The sequence below is a fragment of the Doryrhamphus excisus genome, chromosome 4, assembly GCF_030265055.1.
Source record: "Doryrhamphus excisus isolate RoL2022-K1 chromosome 4, RoL_Dexc_1.0, whole genome shotgun sequence".
Classification (NCBI taxonomy): Eukaryota; Metazoa; Chordata; class Actinopteri; order Syngnathiformes; family Syngnathidae; genus Doryrhamphus; species Doryrhamphus excisus.
The window spans coordinates 3,731,915-3,757,948 of record NC_080469.1 but is presented as its reverse complement, the minus strand read 5'-3'; the positions used below and the strand labels follow the sequence as shown (position 1 = coordinate 3,757,948).

Genomic DNA, 26,034 nt, shown 5'->3' with positions numbered 1-26,034 from the left:
GTCCTCATTTGTGCCGCAGATTTAATGGACTGTCACTTTTCTACCTTCAAGGTAGTCTAAGTGCTTTGAAACTGCTACCATATTATCACTGATGACAGAACGTCGGGGCCAACCGGGGGTTCGGTGTCTTACCCCGGGACATTTTGACATGGTTATGGGAGGACAAAGGCTCAAACCAGCAACCTTCAGGTTGGGATACAACCCGTCTAGCACCTGAGCCATGCCACCCCCGGGCTTTAACAATCTTAGTCCTTGCATATGTTTGACTATGTGCTTTACATTTCATGCTTTATTATTAAGTATTACCAACTTCAGTTGACAGCGGTCGGGTGGTTAGCGCGCAGACCTCACACCTAGGAGACCAGGGTTCAATTCCACCCTCGGCCATCTCTGTGTGGAGTTTGCATGTTCTCCCCGTGCATGCGTGTGTTTTCTCCGGGTACTCCGGTTTCCTCCCACATTCCAAAAACATGCTAGGTTAATTGCCAACTCCAAATTGTCCATAGGTATGAATGTGAGTGTGAATGGTTGTTTGTCTATATGTGCCCTGTGATTGGCTGGTACCCCGCCTCTCACCCCAAGACAACTGGGATAGGCTCCAGCCTAAACTGTAAAAAATGAATGAATATATAATATAAGGTTGCACGCGCAGACCTCACAGCTCGGAGACCAGGGTTCAATGCCACCCTCGGCCATCTCTGTGTGGAGTTTGCATGTTCTCCCCGTGGGTTTTCTGCGGGTACTCCGGTTTCCTCCCACATTCCAAAAACATGCTAGGTTAATTAGCGACTCCGAATTGTCCATAGGTATGAATGTGAGTGTGAATGGTTGTTTGCCTATATGTGCCCTGTGATTGGCTAGTTCCCCCGCCTCTCGCCCCAAGACAGCTGGGATAGGCTCCAGCACCCCCTACGACCCTTGTGACGATAAACTGTAGAAAATGAATGAATATATAATACAAGGTTGCACGGTGGTTGAGTGCTTACCGCGCAGACCTCACAGCTAGGAGACCGGGGTTCAATTCCACCCTCGGCCATCTCTGTGTGGAGTTTGCATGTTCTCCTCGTGAGTTTTCTGCGGGTACTCCGGTTTTCCCCCCCACATTCCAAAAACATGCTAGGTTAATTGGCGACTCCAAATTGTCCATAGGTATGAATGTGAGTGTGAATGGTTGTTTGTCTATATGTCGACCCTCGTGAGGAAAAAGCGGTAGAAAATGAATAAATGAATAATATTTATGTATATTTTTATCGAAACAAAGTCCTCATCCCTGTGCCGATACTCCCATTCCCATCGAATAACAAATTAATCACAACTGTGCAATAGTTGCAGTTCCCTCAACTGCCACAAAGGGACCACAATTAAAGTACAAAACGGGAAATAATGGTAAGAATCTAAATAACCGCCACAAAATATGCATTAGTTATGCAGAACATTATGACTGACATTGGACTTTAGCATCTTTGCAGCCCTCAGTGGGAAAAGTCTGCACACCTTTGTTGTACAGTTAATACAGCTCAGTCATCTGCTTGCTTTAACACAACCACTTTATGTTGCAAGTGTTGTTCTCCCGTTCAGCTTCAGCGGTCTGTATAAAAAGATGAAAAGCCTCAGCTGAGTGCTAAAGCAACTAACACACATCCTCGATACAGAAAGATACAGTATAGGCTTTCACATGCTGAGGTGGCCTTTTTGCTGGTGTTGACAACTCCTGTATTAATAAGCAATGCAGTTTGATGGTGCACTCTCTTTTAAAGCAATATTGTTCCATCTCCGCTTCTATGAGGCTTCTCTCCGAGATCCTGATCAGCACTTTCTACCAAAGAGACCTCGGAGATACTCTCGAGCAAGATTAGTTGCTGCGGTGATTGGATGAAATAGACCTCCGCCAGAATAGATGAGATCCATTGATTGAAGGCGTCCATGAACACTAAAATCTCTTCACTCAAAGTGAAACTGGTGGAAAACAATGGCTTTGCATTGATTTAAGTTTGTTAAACCGGCATTAATGGCTTTTCAAGGCCATTTAAAGCGGTGCAAAACACTAAACGCATAACAGTGGCATATTATCACCTCATAAAGCTAGTAAACAGCTGCCTTGTTAGGCATCCAACTGACACAGATGGGTACTATCATTCCTACATTTGAGTTTGAGTCAATCTGCGGACTCTAAGACCAATATTCACTCTATGTTTTACTCTGTGTTGGTTATTGCAAACACCAGAGAGAAATGTGTTCACAACAATGACTATGCTGCTTAGATGTCACTAGCCACGTTTACATGGAACTAAATATTCCAATCCTATTCAGGTTATTTGAAAGAATGTAACCTTTGTATACACCTCATTCCCAAAGAAAAGTGCCAATCCGAATGAATATATAATGGGATTCCCAGGGGTGGAATATTCCTTTCCACAATCCGATTGAGGTATCTTGTACCCGCTCAAATGGAAAGTTGTTCAGACTGCGTTCTTCTTCATGGTGTTCTTCTTCTTCTTCTGCTTTCGTGTGCATTAGCGCCATCTGTGGAACAGAATCTAAAACCTTCTATACGCCATTCACAAGTCCACTTTTATTCCAAAAGAAAATACATATCTATATAAAACATGTAAAAGTAAAAAAAAAATAAAAATAAACTTAAATTATATTATGAAAGCAGGAAGTGAACAAATGTAACAGTTACTGATTGTAAAAGTACCAGACGGAGGGGTAGGATTTAATAAGCTTTGCTTCTTCCTCACAGCTAGGAGCTACAAAAAATTTAATAAAAGTAAAATAAAGTAAAAAAAAAAAAAAAAAGCTTAAATTATATTAGCAAAGCAGGAAGTGAACAAATGTCCTTTTGGACATGTGGAACTGTGAACTGATTTTGTGATGCATTCAATTGTAATCTGATGCATGTTCAAATGAAATAAAACCATTACCATTACCATGATTACAAGTAATTATTAACAGGAATTAAATCCACATAGCAACAGTGTCTCAGGCAGAAGCTGCACTTTTTTCTCGTTTTCGCTGTCTTTAAATTGCATGATCTGCACAACTCAAATCACGGCACATCTTTCATTTATGCACTGAGCTGAGCACCGAGCTCAAATTCACCATGAATCTGATTTATGGTTTGAAACTGCTGCATAATTTAGTTGATATTTTCATTGCATGTGGCGTGTTTTGCCATTGCGCCGCTTTCTCACTTTCTCCATAATAGGACACATTTTCTGCCGGTATACACACGTACAGTAGGTTTTTCAGTCTGCTGTATGAGGAGTGGGAGTGGGAAGTGAAACCAACTGTGTGTTTAGAATTGACCCATAGGTTATATTGTAAAAGAAGACGTCTCGTTAAAATAAAAACATAATTGTGATAATGAGCTAAAAACTCAAAAGCTAGTCAGACCCAGTCAAAATGTATACTTCAAAATTATAGTAATGGTAATGGTTTTATTTCATTTGAACATGCATCAGATTACAATTGAATGCATCACATAATCAGTTCACAGTTCCACATGTCCAAAAGGAGTAGGAAGAAGCAAAGCTTATTGAATCCTACCCCTCCATCTGGTACTTTTACAATCAGTAACTGTTGCATTTGTTCACTTCCTGCTTTCATAATATAATTTAAGTTTTTTTTTTACTTTATTTTACTTTTATTTATTTTTTTGTCACTTACCAAAGTACGAGGTGATACGACCATCCAATGATATAATGGGTTCAAGACTCTTCATCCTTGTATTTAGCAAACATCAACTGCTTGTATTGTTTCTTGAATTGGCTCATCGTTGTGCATTGTTTGATTCCCTTACTCAATCCATTCCATAGTTTGATTCCACATACTGAAATGCTATGGCTTTTTAACGTAGTCCTAGCATAGAAGTGTTTCAAATGTACTTCTTCCCTGAGATCATATTTCTCCTCTCTTGTAGAGAAGTATTGGATGACATTTTTAGCTAATTGGTTATTTTTAGTTTTATGCATTATTTTAGCTGTTTGAAGATGAACTATATCAGCAAGTTGAAGTATTTGTGATTTTAGAAATAAGGAGTCAATATGTTCTCTGTAGGCGGCATTATGAATTATCCTTACTGACCTTTTTTTGCAGCACATTTAGCGAGTGAAGATTGCTCTTGTAGTTATTAGCCCATATTTCCACACAATAAGTAAGATATGGTAGAACCAGAGAGCAACAATAAAGAGTGTGGAGTGATTTCTGATTGAGAACAAATTTTGCTTTGTTCAATATTGAAATATTTCTGCCCACCTTATGTTGTATATTTGTAATATGAGGTTTCCAGCAATTAACAAAATATGTAGTGCAAAGTGTACCTGTGGCGCTCCAAATGTAATTGTGGCGCATTGCCACAACTAAATTCATGTATGAGAAACACTTTGCTACATATATTGCTAATTAGATCTCCTTCCGTATCCAGTAAGCAAAGACGGCCATATTGTCCATTTAGCTGCCCAGTCAAGTCTCTCCCGGCTTTCATCCCACCTTTACATCCTTTTTTTTATCACCTTGTCAGGCCCGAGCAGGTGTTTGGCCTGCAGTCAGAGGCAAAATCAGATCCATTTAATCTATAATCAGCTGGTGCCCCTGGCAATAACGGTGGAGATCAGAGAGGCGATCAAAGAATCATAAGCTGACCACGCCTGGCCAGCCGACCGTGACAGGGACAAGGAAGCGAGAACGTCTGTCCGAGCGTGATGCACAGCAGGGATGAAAGGAGGGAATCCACGAAGGCCCGCAGAGTCTCTCGAGGGGGAAACATGAAAGAGCTGGTTCCTGCGGGAAGACGGTAACTACAGCATCATGTGTAGTCCCATTGGAGATGTTCTCTGACAGTCATCGTGTTGGAAGAAGATGCAGGGCTAGGTTTGGCCTCACTTTGTGCTAATTAGACTGACGAGTGAATGCAAGTTAATTGGAAACGTTGTGACATTTACTGATAATGCCCTGTGATTGGCTGGCCACCAGTCCAGGGTGGTACCCCGCCTCTCGCCCAAACAAAGCTGGGATAGGCTCCAGCACCCCCCGCGACCCCCAAAAAGTAAAAATGCAGACTGGATGTTAAAAAGTATAAAGAAGTCGGCTGATTATATCAGGATTAAGGATCGAACCAGCAACCATCCGGTTGGGAAACAACCATTCTACCTGGATGGATGGATAATAATTACATCTATATTTAATCTATCTTAAAAATTCTGGACACCACTAGTGACTACATTAATGATAATGTACCGTAGCCTCATTATTGGCTACAACAAGCCACATTCAAGTGTCCTCGGAATTTACAATTCGGACCTAGAATGGATGTCAAAATCCGATGATCCTTTACAAAAATCAAGCTCGACCAAAATGATTTTACAATAAAACTGTGAAATATCCAAGTCACTAAACAAAATATGTAAACGTGGTAATAAGCGGTCGAGATGAGCATAGATCACATGATGTCCACAAACACATCATCTTTTGATGCCTTTGTAAGTGACTCACAAAGCCGTAAACATGAAAGAGCAACAAACAGTTTGCACAAATCCACAGGGATCACAGCAGTTCAAGGGTGCACGTCGCGAGTGAAGGTACGTGTTTTATTATCTGCATTGTACATATGTATTTTAATACAAAGGTTCTTGTTACACTTGCTAACTATTAGCACGTAATAGCGTCACAACCCACGCTATTTTAATACACGCAAACACGTCTTAATAGCAGTACAGTCCTTGACTCTTCTCGCTTCATATCTCAAAAAGTCTGCCATTTTTCACTGAGTTCTGTAACATGATATATTTTTGTACTCTTAAATCCAAAGTCGTTTTGCACTCGAGTTGAACCCGTATCAACTGACTCAACTGTATATTTTTATGCATTAATATTCCATGCATACCGCTACAAACTGTCAGACAGGGTGTGCGTGTCTACGCTTGGATTGAAATCACTTAGGACAAGGTGTCCAAACTTGTTCCACCAGGATGTGGGGGCCATTTTTGATGTTTAGAATGTTCTGAAAATGCTAATCCAACCGAAGAAAAGTGCACCGTTTTGTTTATGTGGTATGTGCGAAACGTAGTGAATTCAACAGAAAAAGTGAGACGGCCATTTTGACTTTTAAATGTTGTAAAATGGCTCATCCAACGGAGATGGTGTGAACCGTAACGCCCCTCGCACTACAAATGAAAGACAGGAAGTGTTTTGTTTCATGATTAATTTACTCATTAATCAAATACAAATGGTCGTTTTGTAACACTTTTGCCTGGAGAAATGCATCAACCAGGGTTGCCCAAAGTGCGGCCCAAGCGCCATTTGTGGACCTCCATCCATCCAGTTTCTATGCCTATTCTATCCTATGTTTCTATGCCTTCTATTTCTTTGTCGTCATTTGGGTAACAACTAAGGTTACATGGCTGCAAAATGGCTCCAGAATGCTGGAGCCTATCCCAGCTGACCCTGGACAGGTCACCAGCCAATCATAGGGCACATATAGACAAAAAAAAAACATTCACACTCACATTAAGCTCAATAACATTGTACATATGTTTGTTTATTCATTCATTCATTTTCTACCGCTTTTCCTCACAAGGGTCGCTGTGGATGCTGGAACCTATCCCAGCAGACTTTGGGCAGAAACTAAATAAATAAATAAATAAACGGTGTGAATGGTTGTTTGTCTATATGTGCCCTGTGATTAGCTGGCGACCAGTCCAGGGTGTACGAAGACAGCTGGGATAGGCTCCAGCACCCCCGCGACCCTCATGAGAAAATGAATGAATGAATAAATAAACATATTCATTCATTCATTTTCTACCGCTTTTTCCTCACGAGGGTCGCGGGGTGCTGGAGCCTATCCCAGCTATCTTGGGGCACTGGCCAGCCAATCACGGGGCACATATAGACAAACAACCATTCACACTCACATTCATACCTATGGACAATTTGGAGTCGCCAATTATCCTAGCATGTTTTTGGAATGTGGGAGGAAACCGGAGTACCCGGAGAATAAAAGGGTGGAATTGAACCCTGGTCTCCTAGCTGTGAGGTCTGCGCGCTAACCACTCGACCGCCGTGCCGCCCGGAACTAAATCAATCAATAAATAAAGAAACATATGAGTGTGAATGGTTGTTTGTCTATATGTGCCCTGTGATTGGCTGGCGACCAGTCCAGGGTGTACCCCGCCTCTCACAGCTGGGATAGGCTCCAGCACCCCCGCGACCCTCGTGAGGAAAAAGCGGTAGAAAATGAATGCGTGAATGATTGGCTGGTGACCTGTCCAGGGTCAGCTGGGATAGACTCCAGCATTCTGGACCCATTTTGGAACCCTGTAACCTTAGTTGTTGTCATCTTGTAACAGTGCCTGATCTGCTCTCATCCCAAAGTGTGAAACTGTTTGATCCTGTCAACAAAAAAAAAGCCTTTGTGAGTAGTTTGTGTGCCTTTTGTGTGTTTTCCCTCCTGCAAAAGCAGTAAAAGATGGAGGGGCTGGGAGCGGAAGGGGTAGCAGGAAGGAAGAGAGCTGATGCTAGATGAAGTGTTTGTTTTGCAGGGAGGCGAGAGAGGAAGGAAGAGGGTGGGGGGGTTGTCGTTTAAGTCCATCAGTCTGTATGTAGGTGTGTGTGTGTGTGTGTGTGTGTGTCAGGGCGTTTGTGGGTTAATGGACAATACGTTGTATGATAGTCATGTGTAGGCCGGCTCTGCGGCCCGCCATGAGGTCAGAGGTCGGGGTTAAAAGTCAGACAAAGCCAGGAAAGACCGGCAATCAACAGGGAGTGTGTGTGTGTGTGTGTGTGTGCGTTGTGGGAGGAAGGGAAGGGAAGGAAAGGGGCTGCCAGGAAAACACACGGATAAAATGACGGTGAGGTTGAGGGCAGTGTAAAACAGAATCGTACACCGAATAAAGTTCACTGCTCCCACTCTGCTTCTCGCTAAATGTACTCCTCTTACCTCCATAACACGTGTGTGCATCTCTATTGTAGTGTGCTGACTAATATTATTAATTATTATTAAAGATGATGTGGAGCTCCGTGCACAGTGAAGTGACACTACACGACCTCAGAGGAAGCAGCAACGCAAAAACAGCGTTAATGTGGTCGACCAGTCGTAATACCGCAAGGACTCAAATGAGTTGAATCATGGATTGACTATAAGTGCCTTCTACTGTTGTCTAATTGGAACCAGATGATGAATTATGCAATTTTAGTATTGTATTGGCATTGAGATATATAAACGTACCTGCTCTTTTTATCAACATAAATGAATCCCATTCTGACCGGAACACTACAATTACATGTATAGTCCATTCTATGCTTGTTATTAATCAGAACCAGAACCTCCAGAATCTCCTTTATTGTCATTGTATTGCATACAACTAAATTTTAGTGGAACCCCAAGATAAAGATACCCAAAGGATAAAAATAAAACAAGGAATAACAATATAAATATCCAAATATGAATATGTAAATTCATTAATTCATTCATTTTCTACTGCTGGAGCCTATCCCAGCTGTCTTGGGGCGAGAGGCGGCGTGCACCCTGGACTGGTGGTCACAGCCAATCACAGGGCACATATAGACAAACAACCATTCACACTCACATTCATACCTATGGACAATTTGGAGTCGCTAATTAACCTAGCATGTTTTTTTTTGGAATGTGGGAGGAAACCGGAAAACCCACGCTTGCACGGGGAGAACATGCAAACTCCACACAGAGATGGCCCGAAGGTGGAATTGAACCCTGGTCTCCTAGCTTTGAGGTCTGCGCGCTAACCACTCAAACACCGTGCAACCTTGTATTATATATTCATTAATTTTCTAAAGTTTATCCTCACAAGGGTCGTAGGGTGTGCTGGAGCCTATTCCAGCTGTCTTGGGGCGAGAGGCGGGGGAACCAGACAATCACAGGGCACATATAGACAAACAACCATTCACACTCACATTCATACCTATGGACAATTTGGAGTCGGCAATTAACCTAGCATGTTTTTGGAATGTGGGAGGAAACCGGAGTACCCGCAGAAAACCCACGGGGAGAACATGCAAACTCCACACAGAGATGGCCCGAGGGTGGAATTGAACCGTGGTCTCCTAGCTGTGAGGTCTGCGCGCCTACCACTCGGCCGCCGTGCCAAATGGAATTGGAATATTTGGCTCCATATAAACGTGGCTATTGACGTTCTTCTATTTTGGATTAACATTTGCAATAAAAAGTGACGGTTGTAATTGTTAAATTCCACTCCAGAGCCCTCCCCTTCGCTCTTACGCTCTTAAAATGCATCACACACTTATGTTTAAAGGATAAAACGTATAGGTAGCCATCACTAACGAATGATAATGTAAGATGAGCCGTGAACAGATAGAAGGGGAGTCATGGCGTATCTCACAATATACGACCATGGTGCATTCAAGGGCCGCCGAGTGTGAAATCTTGAGCTGCAACGATCAGTCGATGATTCACTGATATATTAATTATCCAATTAATCGACAACTTTTGATATTCGATTTGAAAAGTCACAAAAAGACACAAAAGCAGTTTTATGTTTTAGTTTTATGTTCCCTCACTATACTGAAAATTAAGCTAACCCTTATCTAAAAAAGGATGTACTACATATTTTAAATGTAAAAGAAAAGGTTCATGAGGACGTTGAATACATTTTCAAGCTTTGCAGAATACTTGATTCTCTATTGAGACCTGTGCCCCCATCTTCCGCCTCATCCTCCATCCATTCTGTTCCAGTGTTTACACAATGCCTCTTCACTTAATCCGGCCTTCAGGATGCCCACTTCACTCTTTTACCTCTCAGCACAGTTACAGAGAACTGAAGGCAGAGATAGAGAGAAGGAGAGAGAGGGAAATGTGAAATTCATTGCGGCGTTCGAGTGGTTCACATGTTGGCCACAGGAGATCAGGATGGTTCGAATCTCCTCTTGGATATCTTATGTTAGCATGTTAGCTTAATTGGCGACTCCAAATTGTCCATAGGTATGAATGTGAGTGTGAATGGTTGTTTGTCTATATGTGCCCTGTGATTGGCTGGCCACCAGTCCAGAGTGTACCCCGCCTCTCGCCCAAAGTCAGCTGGGATAGGCTCCAGCACTGTCATGTCCCATTCATAAAATACAACAATGGGCATATTTCACTCAGTGGCAAATAGTGATTAATCATTTGATTACAATTTTCAATCATGCCTAAAGTCAGCTGGGATAGGCTCCAGCACACACCCGTGACCCTGTCGTGTCCTGTCCATAAAATACAACAACAATGGGCATATATCCCCCGTAGGAAAATGGTGATTATTCATGATTAATTAATTTGAAAACTATTTCTTTTTATCACTATTTTCAATCATGCCTAAAGTCAGCTGGGATAGGCTCCAGCACACACCTGTGACCCTGCCGTGTCCTGTCAATAAAATACAACAACAATGGACATATATCACACAGTGGAAAATGGTGATTATTCATGATTAATTAATTTGAAAACTGAATCATTTGATTACAATTTTCAATCATGCCTAAAGTCAGCTGGGATAGGCTCCAGCACACCCTGTGACCCTGCCGTGTCCTGTCCATAAAATACAACAACAATGGACATATATCACACAGTGGAAAATGGTGATTATTCATGATTAATTAATTTTAAAAACTGAATCATTTGATTACAATTTTCAATCATGCCTAAAGTCAGCTGGGATAGGCTCCAGCACACCCTGTTACCCTGCCGTGTCCTGTCCATAAAATACAACAACAATGGACATATATCACACAGTGGAAAATGGTGATTATTCATGATTAATTAATTTGAAAATTGATTCTTTCGATTACTATTTTCAATCATGCCTAAAGTCAGCTGGGATAGGCTCCAGCCCACACCTGTGACCCTGCCGTGTCCTGTCAATAAAATACAACAACAATGGACATATATCACACAGTGGAAAATGGTGATTATTCATGATTAATTAATTTGAAAACTGAATCATTTGATTACAATTTTCAATCATGCCTAAAGTCAGCTGGGATAGGCTCCAGCACATCCCCGCAATCTTGTCATGTCATAAAATTTTCATAAAATACACAGTGGCAAGTAGTGATTAATCATGATTAATTGATTTGAAAACTGATTCATTTGATTACAACCCTCGTGAGGATAAGCGGTAGAAAATGAATGAATCTTATGTTAGCTCGTTAGGTTAATTGGCGACTCTATACTGTCCATAGGTATGAATGTGAGTGTGAATGGTTGTTTGTCTATATGTGCCCTGTGATTGGCTGGCGACCAGTCCAAGGTGTACCCCGCCTCTCGCCCAAAGTCAGGTGGGGTTGGCCTAGTGAGGATAAGTGGTATAGAAAATGTATGGACATTATCCATCGCCCTCCCTCCTATGGGCTCATGTTCATCCCTGCCTCATGATATGACCCCCCCCCCCCCCCCCCCACACCCAAAACCAACCCCCCTTCTCCATGTCTCGGCTCACTCAAGCGTTGACCATTCAGTATCGATCCAATACAGCCCGTAGTGTGCACTGTGAAGCTTGGAGTTTTCAACCCTAAGCTAAGGCATCAAGACACGTCACCATCATCTGAACTGGGGTGAACCGGCGGGGGGAGTATTTTTCCTTCCCCTCTTCTTATTTTGTTTTTAAATGTGGAATCAATAGCAGTCACTTTGCTTCGATTTGTACACACAAGATCATGCAAACACACACACACACACATCTCCTAAGTCCCCAACCAATCCAACAAACTGACCACATTGGTAGGACACATCCATCTTCTGCAGCTCCAGTTTTTGATCCCGTTTTTTTTTTTCATTTAACCACAATTAGGCATAAGTCAGTAGACGCCTTTTTCCATTGAGCACACAGCAGTGACGAAGTCATTTCATTGAAAATGCAGCAGGTGCATAATTAGGAGCTTACATAACCTCCTTATGTGCTTGTCTTTGAATTGAACTGAAAGCGAGTCAGAGCATGACAACTTGAAAGTTTTCTTTGCAGGGAGATTTTACATTTTTTTGCTACTAACAGAGAGCTATTGGACTCTTAATTATTTCCGGCATTTTAATTGAGCTCATTGCTACAGGTTAGAGAGCCGTTGGATAACTTTGCAAACTTTTGTGAATGACTGTATATTCTAAAGCCTATTCAGTTTTACAATGTAAACCCAAATAAGTTAGCAGAACTTAAAAAAAGTGAGGCAATCGGTTGCCACATTTTTTTTTTTAGTTCGTAAACTCAAACATTTGAGTATATCAGAGCTTTAATATTTGGAGTTGATATTATATATACTTTTTTTTTAAATTTTGGATTTAATTTTAAAAGAGAAATAGCTTTCTTTTTCACATTCTCTCTGCAATGCATTCTCCATTTTTTTAAATTTTGGTTCTCATTTCAACTCTTTCCATAGGAAGAAGGTGTGCATGTGTAACCTACACAGTACAAATCTATCTGATTTATTCTTAATTTATTCTTGGTTTGATTTATTCATGTTTAATTGATACTTTTTTTTAAACTTTTTAATTAACTACAAGTTAATTATTTTAAGTAGGTTACACAAATCTGCAAAAAGTTCATATTCATAAAAAGATAATAAGTTAAATAAACTGAAAAGACAGATAATGCAACTGGCAATCAACATTTATAAGTAGAACTTTTAAGAAAATTTTAACTTAACTATACTTATACCAATTAATTATTTTGAGCATTCGGATTTACAGTGTTTTAAGTTGTATGTAAACTATGTTTTTAAGTTAATCTTTAATTAACTACAAGTTAATTCTTTTAAGTAGGTTACACAAATCTGCAAAAAGTTCATATTAAATCAAAAATTACAAGTTAAATAAACTGAAAAGACAGATAATGCAACTGGCAATCAACATTTATAAGTAGAACTTTTAAGAAAATTTTAACTTAAATGTACTTATACCAATTAATTATTTTTGAGAATTCGGATTTACAGTGTTTTAAGTTGTATGTAAACTATGTTTTTAAGTTAATCTTACTTAATATAGCCATAGTTCAATTTAATCAAAACATATTAGTTAAAAGTACTCAAAATGGAACATGTTAAATGAACTTGACATAATAATAATAATAATAATAATAATAATAATAATAATAATAATAATAATAATAATAATAATAATAATAATAAAATAATAATAATAATAGTAATAATAATAATAATAATTATTATTATTATAATAATAATAATAATAATAATAATAGTAATGATAATAATAATTATTATTATTATTATTATTATTATTATTATTATTATTATTATTTTATTATTATTATTATTATTATTATTATTATTATTATATTATAATGATTATTATTATTATTATTATTATAACTCAATTGCAATAATAATAATAATAATTATTATTATTATTATTATTATTATTATAACTTTTGTAAGAACTTTGAGTATGCATAATTTCATTTATTGAAGTACTTTGAACATTGGGGTTTACAGTGTAGTACTGTACTAAGGTCATTGACTGGGTAATACATACTACATCATTTGCAGATGTGTGCTGAGGTTATAAGAGACCATCCTTTGCGGTTTTTTAATTTGCAATTTTGCTCGTGGCGCTTACTGTATTAGAAATGACATTTCAATTAAAGAGTGTCATCTCTCTCCAGAAACGTCCTACTTACTGAAAATAATCTACCAGTGCGGAATGCATTGTATCTAAGAACCAGTGACACAATGTCTTACACGTTATCCCTCGGTGTCGTTTAAACCAGATTCTTTTCTGAAGCTTTTCACAGTTTTATATTGATAATGCGTCAGAAGAGTATGTTTGAAGATAAGTCACTCTGCCCTAAATCTTCATTTTTGGTGTCTGTTGTGTAAAACTCATTATAGCATTTCAAATCATGTCAAACTTTTTAATACAAAGTATATATTTTTCACAAAAAGATACGGTACCCACTAGAAGTATTTGAACAAGGAGGTTGTTTCTTTATTTTTGCGGTAGATTTGACAAAATCAAAAGATTAATGAGGTACATTTCAGCTTTTATTTGCAGAGATGTACACTCGTGATTATTTTCGATTCATTTTTCGATTTTTTTTTAATGAATCAGATTTTTTTTAAACCCACACATTTTTTTTATTTCTGCCCCTTTATTCAGAAATAGAAGGTTCCAGACAAACTATACATTATACTATATGGACAGTTATTATGGTACCCATTATGTCATTGTATATCACCTTGTACTTCGGTATGGGACTAAAAATTACAAAATTAAAAATTAAAAAAAAACTTAAAGTGTATTATGGAAAGCAGGAAGTGAACAAATGTAACAGTTACTGATTGTAAAAGTACCAGATGGAGGGGTAGGATTTAATAAGCTTTGCTTCTTCCTACTCCTTTTGGACATGTGGAACTGTGAACTGATTATGGGATGCACTCAATTGTAATCTGATGCATGTTCAAATGAAATAAAACCATTAAAAAAAATTATTAAAATAAAATTGTATTCATTTTATTAAAATATTTAAAAAATAAAAAAAATAAAATAAAATAAACCTTTAAAAAATACAATTTTAATTTTATTTTTTTTCATTAATTTTATTTTATTAATTTTATTAAAATATTTAAAAATTAAAGTAATAAGTTTTGTATGTGTAGACTGCATTTAGAAGTAACAACAACATGAAAAACAGATAACTGCCTGTGTATTAAAAAAAACAAAACAATTGTGACTCTGCGAGAAGATGATGAATGGACCTTGGAGAGAAATGTCTTCATGGACCTTTAAGAAGGTTCTCGTAGAATCTGACGCCATGTGTAATAATATACTGGGGGAATTATTGCAGCACTGGAACAATCATCTTGTCACGATATTGTTTTTGCTACACTATAGCTGCACATTTGACATGTCCATTAGGTTTGAAGCTGTTCATTTAGAGCATACCGCTGTTGGATTGTCCTTGCTTTCAACATTCATTTCCTAACACATTGGCGTCTAAGGCATTGCCAGCACAATTAACTTTGATAACACAGCCTCGGTTTAATATACTGCTGCTGAATTGGCTCGACAAGAGTGCGGTGATAAGCAGTTCTACCGCTTTTTGATTGGCAATAGCTTTTATTATTACCGACTGTAAAGGAGAAACACCAAACTTTTCCTGCAAAACCCTGCAGCCAAAGGTCATTAAAAATGTGTAGTTCAAGGGTCTCCAATTAAAACTGAGTCAGGTCTGTTGATGCAATTTTTTTCGCAACGAAGATCCGAATTTTATTTTGCCTCAAATTTCTGTCAAATTAGCTTATTTGAATATCAAATGTAATGAAATTTAAAGCAGTTCTTGTCAAATATTGAGGTCGGGTGTGGTGAACTGTCAGGGGACCGCGAGGCAGTATTAATTGGTCGTACTTTGTTGCATTTTGCTAGTTTCAGTTTCAGTCTGTACTGATGAATAAATACATATCAGTTCCTCAATAGTATTTCAGTTTGGGAGGTATGAAAATATTTTGACAGTTATTGAGAACCACTGACCTACAACATATTTTGCACAAGAGCACCAAACATGGAACTTTGAAAGGTCCTGGCAGATTCCAATGTTACTGGAATGATAAGAATATTCCACCTGAGATGTTTTCCACATTGCACAGTAGAGGAGACGCCATCATAATCTGGGGAGATTTTTCCTTCAATGTAGCATTGATGCAAATTTTTCAGATGATTAACAAAAATGGCACAGCTACTCGTTAATGAGTCGTGTTTTGTTGTTTTTTTAGTTGTTTGGTCTAGAGCAGGGTTCTCAAACTCAATTTACCTGGGGGCCACCGGAGCTAGGTTCTGGGTGAAGCCGGGCCGAATCAGTTTTCAAAAAAAAAAAAAACCCAAAACACATTCATTAAAAACTGGAAAAAAAATTTAAAAAAAAAAACTATCTTCAATGCTTTTGCTTCTGCTATACTCTACACTTTTTCAGTACTTTGGTTCTGGTTTTCCACACCAAAATATCTGATAAAACATTCCACTGTTCTCAAATATCTTAATTTTTATTTTTCTATACACAAAATAAGCTAAAAAATAAATAAATAAACAAATTAAGAATAAAGACAATAAATCAATCAATCAGTAATAAATAAGTATTTTTTTTTATTCATAAAAATTATTATAAATTATTTTTTTCAGATTCAAATGTACAGTATTAACAGTTATTTAACCTTTAACATGAACATTAATGAAACTTAATAATTTTTACCCAATTAGCAAGTTAGCATCGTACTCAGTTCCATCTGGGAGCAGCGCCGTAACTTTAACAACATGTTTGATGAGATGCTTTATCTTGACGTGTATTTTCCCTTTTATTCCAAATCATTTCCTGCATTTATTTGTACCCATAAGCGTCATAAGCCTTTAGCTTCATTGCTAATCCAAAGCAAAACAGGGCACAGGGGTAACAGGGTAGGGTAACAGTATGGGCGGGGGCAAAATCATGTTAATTGTGTCCGGGTTGTGCACACAGCTTTAAGCTGTCATTTCAACATTAAACTTTTGGTATCAAGGTGGGGGCCTCAAAGTAGCGTCTCGCGGGCCACATTTGGCCCTTGGGCCGTGAGTTTGAAACCCTTGGTGTAGAGACAGTGCCACTGAGGAAAAGACAGGAATCACAACTGGAGGTAGCAGAAATGATTTGGATTGGTTGGGGTCTCAAACTCGCGGCCCGTGGGCCAAATGCGGCCCGCGAGTTTGAGACCCCTGGTCTAGAGACAGTGCCACTGAGGAAAAGACATGAAGCACAACTGGAGCTAGCAGAGATGAGGATGCTGAGGTTCTCATTGAGAGTGACCAGGATGGATAGGATCAGGAAGGAGTACATGAGAGGGACATTACATGTTAGAGGCCTTGGAGATAAAGTCAGAGAGGCCAGACTGAGATGGTTGGGACGTTTCTAGAGGAGAGACGTTTATGGATGTAGTGAAGGAGGACATGAGGGTAGACAGATGCACGGTTGGATGGAGGAGATTGATTTGCTGCGGAAAAGCCGAAGAGAAAGAAGAAGAATTTTGTTAAATGTAACAAAGATTTTCAATACTGCCCAACAATTTTAGGTACATTTAGCGAAAAACTGGTCATTTGTTAGAATTAAGTAAAATTGCATAATTGAAATGCAACAATAGTTTCTAATAAACAACCAAGACAATGAAAATAGTACATTGCAGCCTCAAACTGACATGTTTTTTTTCCCCTTTTCTCAACAGGTTGCCGGAACCCTTCTGTTCTCCTGATTCCTTTTTCATCATCTGAGTCAGAGTGCAAGCCATCAATCGCAACATTTTCGCCGAATGGGAGTTCACATCGGAGCAATGGGTGGGGTGAAGGTCTTGCTCCTGGTGTTCCTATTTGGATTAGAAGTTTCACAAGGTCTCAACTGGAACCCAATCCCACGCAAGACGGTGCGGTATCAGGGTAAGTGAGCTAAAACGTGATGTAGGTACTTTGATGGTGACCGATGACTATTACCACTCATTGTAGATATGAATCCGATATCTATCCCAGATACTACAGTATGGACGGTGAGGTCGCGTACAATAAATCCAACCTGTACGTCATCTAAATGCGGGTTTGGTCATGCAAGACTTGGATAAAGATTTTGAAAAATATTTTTTTTAAGTGTCGGTCATGTCAAATTTTCCTCGACTCCTGACTCTGACTCTCACCCATAAACCGCCATAGCCAAAAGTCATGCCCTCACAATGTTTACGTCCATAAAGCAACACTTCCTGGATGCTTTGCGTTCAAATTGTGACATGAACAACCGCATAGAAGATCGGATTTTAACAAAAAAAAAGTCCAACATGGGCATCACACCCTGCAGTGCGAACGTAACCTCGAAAGGCGTTTTTCCTCTCATCTGAGCAGGCCTAATCTAATCAGTTCACGCCCATTTGAGTAGGAGTAGTAGAAGAAATTATACAAAGAGAAAGGAGGTAAGACAGATGGTTAGAAAGGGGACTGACGAAGGTCAAAGTCTCTCTGTCAAAGTTGAGAAACCATCTTTGAACATCTGCCCACATGTCATTCTGTCCTTTGATTCCTTCCAGAGGTCCCACTCCATTGTATCTTAGACTGGATAAATATTTAGGATTCTGTACCATCTCATCAGAAGAGAGCTTGTGCCACTTATAATAAATAATAAGTCATAATAAGGATTTTTTTTTTTTTAGTTAACCTAATTGTCATTTTATCATAGCCCTCTAGGCTACATCCTATTGTCACATTTGACTCATATTGCCTATGCTACAGTAGCCGACAATATAAGAGTAAATAAGCCATTTAAGACACAAATACTGCTATAAATATGTTCCCTGAGTGATAGGAAGTTATATCACGGGGTTCAAAATTGAGTTTCATCTTGGATTATAGCCACAACAGTAACAACATGTTTTTATTATGGGTTAGTGTGCCTCACCAAATATTACAGTAACATTACTGACACCTAGTGACCAGTTTAGAATACTGCATTTTGTCAATGTCTTTTAAATGCCTTATATTTTTATTTTTGTGAATTTTGTCATTTTTATAGTTGAAAATGCCTTATTATGCTCATTTATCGACCCTTTGTATCGAGTTGCGGTCTCCTATAGAGCAACTACACACAATAACCTTCAGTAACTTTTTTAGATTTTCCAGAATCTGCACCTATTCCTGCTGTATTTGATTTCATTTGCACATCCTGCCAAAGTGGTCTGTTTGAAATTTATTCCACCCACAGCCCGCCTCATGTATGCCCACTCCGCTGTGATTGGTCACACGCCCAATTGTGGTATCCTATAGAGCAGCTACACACAATAACCTTCAGTAACTTTTTTAGATTTTCCAGAATCTGCACCTATTCCAGCTGTATTTCCTGTCATTTTTGCATCCTGCCAAAGTGTCTGTTTTAATTTATTCCACCCACAGCCCTCCTCATGCATTCCCACTCCGTAACTATGAACCATATAAGGATTTCCGCCTCTCTGTGACATCACAAAGGGGCAGTTTTGCCACGCCTTTTGAAACGGAGCGTTTTGAGCCAGTCCAAACTTATTTCAAGGTTCACTTCCAATTGCGCAAACCTTCTTATCTGAAACTTTGGTATTGTTTAACACGAGAATACAACATTCTAACTACTTTTATTGGTCAGAAAAGTGGAAAAAGCATAATAGGTCCCCTTTAATTTTGGTGAAATAAATTTAACATTTGCTTAAAAAAAGACTGATAATATTCCGCATTGAACCATGAAACAGCATCATTTATTAATTACTCTATTTTTTTTAAAAAGCGTGATAGTGAAACCACCAAATACGAACTTCAAAGTGGTAAGAGACAACTGTATATCCGAAATAGATTATTCATGGTAAGACTGACGTTGACCCTCAGTAAAATATTACGTCAGTCTAATCCTGGTGCTAAACTGCATTTGCACTTTTTATCTCCTGTCTTCCGCTGCAGCCATGCCTGGCTCTTTCTTCACTGAACAATACCAATTGTTGCAAGGCGGGCTTAGAAATAGTGCCTGTTTTAATCCATCAAAGGGATAGTGCCGCATTCTCTTACTTGGGGATGAGTGAAATACTATTTTTCTAACCTATCTGTATCATGTATTGCACCTTTCATCTCATTTATCTATCTCACAGGCTCTCTTGCCTTTTTACCTTTTATCCTCCCCCCCCCCTTTTTTTTTTTTTTTTTAGCTTTGTATGCTTATTGAATGACCTCGAAATACTCCTATGACGTTTTCACAGAGAGCTCCGATTTCTGCGGCTCTGAAGGAGAATTGCCTGCATGTGGCGGGTGTGAGTGAGGGAGTGGGAGATATTCCAAAAGCATCTCTTTTATGCGAGTATCATCGTCCACCTCTCTGTCCCCTTCTCTTGTTCACCCCTGCAGGCGTTTCACTCCTCTAGCAATCCGAACTACTCACTTTCTTCTCAGAACGTGAACTTAAATAAAAAAACAATTATTGCATCAAAATGGTTGAAACCAGCTATTTAAAAAAAAATTAAAAAATTAAGTCTCATGAGGGACTTATTTTTCAATCATGCCTAAAGTCAGCTGGGATAGGCTCCAGCACACACCCATGACCCTGTCATGTCCTGTCCATAAAACACAAAAACAATGGGCATATATCACACAGTGGAAAATGGTGATTATTCATGATTAATTAATTTGAAAACTGATTCTTTTGATTACAATTTTCAATCATGCCTAAAGTCAGCTGGGATAGGCTCCAGCACACACCCGTGACCCTTGTCATGTCCTGTCAATAAAATACAACAACAATGGGCATATATCACACAGTGGCAAGTAGTGATTATTAATGATTAATTTGAAAACTGATTCTTTTGATTACGATTTTCAATCATGCCTAAAGTCAGCTGGGATAGGCTCCAGCACACACCTGTGACCCTGCCGTGTCCTGTCCATAAAATACAACAACAATGGACATATATCACACAATGGAAAATGGTGATTATTCATGATTAATTAATTTGAAAACTGATTCTTTTGATTACAATTTTCAATCATGCCTAAAGTCAGCTGGGATAGGCTCCAGCACATCCCCGTGACCCTGCCATGTCCTGTCCATAAAGTACAACAACAATGGACACATATCACACAGTGGAAAATTGTGATTATTCATGATTAATTATTTTGAAAACTGATTCTTTTGATTACAATTTTCAATCATGCCTAAAGTCAGCTGGGATAGGCTCCAGCACACACTTGTGACCCTGTCATGTCCTGTCCATAAAACACAACAGCAATGGGCATATATCACACAGTGGAAAATGGTGATTATTCATGATTAATTAATTTGAAAACTGATTCTTTTGATTACAATTTTCAATTATTCCAAAAGTCAGCTGGGATAGGCTCCAGCACATCCCCGCAACCTTGTCATGTCCTGTTCATAAAATACAACAACGGGCATATTTCACACAGTGGCAAGTAGTGATTAATAATGATTAATTTGAAAACTGATTCTTTTGATTACTATTTTCAATCATGCCTAAAGTCAGCTGGGATAGGCTCCAGCACACACCTGTGACCCTGCCGTGTCCTGTCCATAAAATACAACAACAATGGGCATATATCACACAGTGGAAAATGGTGATTATTCATGATTAATTCATTTGAAAACTGATTCTTTTGATTACAATTTTCAATCATGCCTAAAGTCAGCTGAGATAGGCTCCAGCACATCCACGCAACCTTGTCATGTCCTGTTCATAAAATACAACAACGGGCATATTTCACACAGTGGCAAGTAGTGATTAATAATGATTAATTTGAAAACTGATTCTTTTGATTACAATTTTCAATCATGCCTAAAGTCAGCTGGGATAGGCTCCAGCACACACCCGTGACCCTGTCATGTCCTGTCCATAAAATACAACAACAATGGGCATATATCACACAGTGGAAAATGGTGATTATTCATGATTAATTAATTTGAAAACTGATTCTTTTGATTACAATTTTCAATCATGCCTAAAGTCCGCTGGGATAGGCTCCAGCACACACTTGTGACCCTGTCATGTCTTGTCCATAAAATACAACAACAATGGACAGATATCACACAGTGGAAAATTGTGATTATTCATGATTAATTAATTTGAAAACTGATTGTTTTGATTACATTTTTCAATCATGCCTAAAGTCAGTTGGGATAGGCTCCAGCACACACCCGTGACCCTGTCGTGTCTTGTCCATAAAATACAACAATAGGCATATATCACGCAGTGGAAAATGGTGATTATTCATGATTAATTAATTTGAAAACTGATTCTTTTGATTACAATTTTCAATCATGCCTAAAGTCAGCTGGGATAGGCTCCAGCACACACTCGTGACCCATATTTCACACAGTGGCAAGTAGTGATTAATCATGATTAATTCATTTGCAAACTGATTAATTTGATTACAACTTTTAATCATTTGACAACCCTATTTAAAAATGTAAATATCCTGTCATTTCAGCCTCTGAATATCAGATTTTTCAGTATCATCAGACATCCCTAGAAAGAATGAACTACAACAGCAAAGCAACAAATGCTGAAGGTGATGTAAGGACGTTTAATTGCAGAAGGAAACAACTGATCGGGGCTTCAGTAGTTTTCAGTCATATTCTCTGAGCACCAAATCAGGTCTGTTTTGTCAGACTGACCCAAATCTTTGCTGCTCTGCGGTCAGCACTTACATGTGCCAGAAAGCAAGTGATTCTCCAAAACTCTCCCCCATGCTGCTATTCTTTCTTTCTTCTGAAACAAGTGATTCAAAGTAGAAGGCATGGAAGCTTCCCATACTGGAAATCAAGTCCTGAAACCCGAGTGAAGGCAGATCACATCCCCTCGCATCTCTTATTGTATGCAATATGACACTCGAGTGCAGAAGGAATTCTCAGCACAAATTGATTTACATTGGAAACAAGTGGGATTATCTTACTCATTGCAACTCGGTCAAAGAAAAAATGAGCTTTATATGCCCGGTTCTAGTGTGACTTATATGGATTTAATTTTTTTTTTTTTTTTTTTTTTTTTTTTTGTTGCTGTGCTTAAGATGAGAAAGGAGCACGATGAAATTGGAAAAACAAAGCTGCAGTGAGGGGAGACTGGGGCTTGCCAGATGGTGATAGAGTGGAAATATAATGGCAAGAAAGCATGAAAGTGAGACAGGTGGAGGGGAAAAAGAGGGCGGGTTGTCAGATGCTGCCTTAAAAGGACAAAAAGTTGCTTTAGATTGTCAGAAAGGAGCACATACGTTCTTTTTTTCCGCTTTATCTGTTCGTCTATCTAAGGATGCATCTTTGCACAGACATGCAATATCCATTCTGTGTGTGTTTTTGTGTGCGTGTGTGTGTGTGTCTGTGTCTATCTAATCCCCCTTTGTTTGTATGTGTGTACTGCTTAGGCTGGCAGTATGAGGGATTTGGAGCTCTGGGGCAGAGCAGAAGGGGTGCATGTCTGTCCTTGTGTGTAAGTGTGGGTTGGGTGGATGGTGGCGGAGTAGAAGCAGAGATGGCTAAAGAGGTAATATTTACACCCCCCCCCCCCCCCCCCCCCCACCGACGACCAACACTCATCGCCCCCTCCCTGCAATTACACAAGGCATACATGAGGACACAGAGGAAGACAAACATCCGCTATGAGTGTCTCATAGCCACACTATACAACCGTGCCTTTTTTTTTTTTACCCTTTAAAAGTCAGTTTCTGACATTTTCAACCATATTTCTTCCTCCTAAGCTATTCTCATATTGTCATTTTTAACTCACAAAGCCTATCCTGCCTCTAAATTAGATTTCATGCTTTTCATTAACTTCTCTTTCCATTTCTGAGTTCATACATTTTCAGCTGTGCAATAATGTAATATATAATAATTAAGTGAACTAGTCATTCTTGAGCGCTTTATCTATTTTACAATCAACTTTTTGGAAGTAAGGAAATATAAAGTATTATATTAGTTAGTTCCTGCCTAGTCAAACTAGTTAAAAAAAATCATGAAGGCCAGACTTAACATAAATTTACTTGGTTTTAATAACACATTTTAAAACAAAAAGAAAACCTGGATTCAAATCCCCGCCTGGGCATCTCTGTGTAGGGTTTGCATATTTCACACAATGGCAAATGGTGATTAATCATGATTAATTAATTTGAAAACTGATTCATTTGATTACAATTTTTAATCATGCCTAATGGCAGCTGGGATATGCTCCAGCACACACCTGTGACCCTGTCATGTCCTGTCCATATAATACAACAACAATGGGCATATATCACACAGTGGCAAATGGCGATTAATCATAATTAATTAATTTAAAAACTGATTCATTTGATTACAATTTTTAATCATGCCTAATGTCTGCTGGGATAGGCTCCAGCGCACACCCGTGACCCTGTCACATCCTGTCCATAAAATACAACAACAATGGGCATATATCACACAGTGGAAAATGGTGATTATTAATTATTAATTAATTTGAAAACTGATTCATTTGATTACAATTTTTAATCATGCCTAATGGCAGCTGGGATAGGCTCCAGCACACACCCCGTCACATCCTGTCAATAAAATACAACAACAATGGGCATATATCACACAGTGGAAAATGGTGATTATTCATGATTAATTAATTTGAAAACTGATTCATTTGATTACAATTTTTAATCATGCCTAATGGCAGCTGGGATAGGCTCCAGCACACACCCTGTCACGTCCTGTCCATAAAATACAACAACAATGGGCATTTATCACACAGTGGAAAATGGTCATTATTCATGACTAATTAATTTGAAAACTAATTCTTTTGATTACAATTTTTAATCATGCCTAAATTCAGCTGAGATAGGCTCCAGCACATCCCCGCAACCTTGTCATGTCCTGTTCATAAAATACAACAACGGGCATATTTCACACAGTGGCAAGTTGTGATTAATCATGATTAATTCTGATTCATTTGATTACATTTTTTAATCATTTGACAACCCTGTTTAAAAATGTAAATATCCTGTCATTTCAGCCTCTGAATATTTTAGGATTTCCTTTGTGATCCATGAAATACGACCTATTATTATCTTTGTGTTTTTGACAACAACATATTTTACACATGAGCTTTACTGGAACTTTATATTCAACATTTTTTGCCTCATTTCTGGTTTGTTGTGAACCAAACCACTAACTGTTTTTGGCTCATATTGATTTGGTTCGTCTCGGGCATGACCGATACACAACAACAGATTAATTGACAAACAATTAGCCCTGTTCATTACCTAACATGTGAACTAATGTACATGGTGGTTCTTTCAGTTAAAATGCATTGAATCTGCGTGTTGCGTTTGGATTGTAAAGGAACTTTTACTACTTTGACTGCACCTGCCATGAGTCAGCCTGAACTTTAAGTCAACTTGGGAATATCCTAAGTCAAGTAAAGTGTGTTTATATGTTGGAATATGATTGGGGGGGTCATCTTCACGGACCTCAGACGCTGCCCGTTTTGGTTTTCCTGTTGTGTTCTGACTCACACACGCACACACACACTAACAATTACATCGCATACCCGAGTCCTGACAAAGACCAGTAAGCCAAAACTATGACAAAATACAGCAGCTGAGGTTAAACAAAGAACAGAGGCAACAAAAGCAAAGCGGGGGGGGGGAGAAATGTAGGCCCTATTTGAAAATGGAGCCACATTGATGCAGTAAATGAACCCGATAAGCCAAAAACACTTTTGGATTGATTGACCAGGGTTCAATTCCACCCTCGGCCATCTCTTGTGTGGAGTTTGCATGTTCTCCCCCGTGCATGCGTGGGTTTTCTCTGGGTACTCCGGTTTCCTCCCACATTCCCAAAACATGCTAGAACATGCTAGGTTAATTAGCGACTCCAAATTGTCCATAGGTATGAATGTGAGTGTGAATGGTTGTTTGTCTATATATGCCCTGTGATTGATTGGCTGGCGACCAGTCCAGGGTGTACCCCGCCTCTCGCCCAAAGACAGCTGGGATAGGCTCCAGCACCCTGTGCGACCCTCATGAGGAAAAAGCGGTAGAAAATGAATGAATGAGGGCGGCACGGCGGTCTAGTGGTTAGCGCGCAGACCTCACAGCTAGGAGACCAGGGTTCAATCCCCACCCTCGGCCATCTCTGTGTGGAGTTTGCATGTTCAACCCCGTGCATGCGTGGGTTTTCTCCGGGTACTCCGGTTTCCTCCCACATTCCAAAAAAACATGCTAGGTTAATTAGCGACTCCAAATTGTCCATAGGTATGAATGTGAGTGTGAATGGTTGTTTGTCTATATATGCCCTGTGATTGATTGGCTGGCGACCAGTCTAGGGTGTTCCCCGCTTCTCGCCCAAAGACAGCTGGGATAGGCTCCAGCACCCCGTGCGACCCTCATGAGGAAAAAGCGGTAGAAAATGAATGAATGAATGAATGATTGAGAAACACTGAGATAAAAATGGAGACAGAAAAGGGTGGAAAAGGGCCAGGCCTCTGACCTCCAGAGAACTCTCTTTCAACCTTTCTTTTTTT

The 26,034-nt window shown here is 39.0% G+C and overlaps 1 protein-coding gene across 2 annotated transcripts in view; it reads left to right on the top strand.

The window, feature by feature from the left end:
• The window catches only part of sema4c (sema domain, immunoglobulin domain (Ig), transmembrane domain (TM) and short cytoplasmic domain, (semaphorin) 4C), a 114,363-nt gene that overhangs the window by 52,303 nt on the left and 36,026 nt on the right, over positions 1-26,034 (top strand). Inside the window, exons 1-2 of one of the 2 annotated variants that reach the window (XM_058070053.1) lie at positions 5,131-5,579; positions 17,221-17,428. In XM_058070053.1, the coding sequence (XP_057926036.1) occupies positions 17,305-17,428 (124 nt within the window). In that variant the 5' untranslated portion in view covers positions 5,131-5,579; positions 17,221-17,304. Of the gene's footprint in view, positions 1-5,130; positions 5,580-17,220; positions 17,429-26,034 lie in introns of those variants that run through there. The other variant, XM_058070052.1, reaches the window with a different exon arrangement.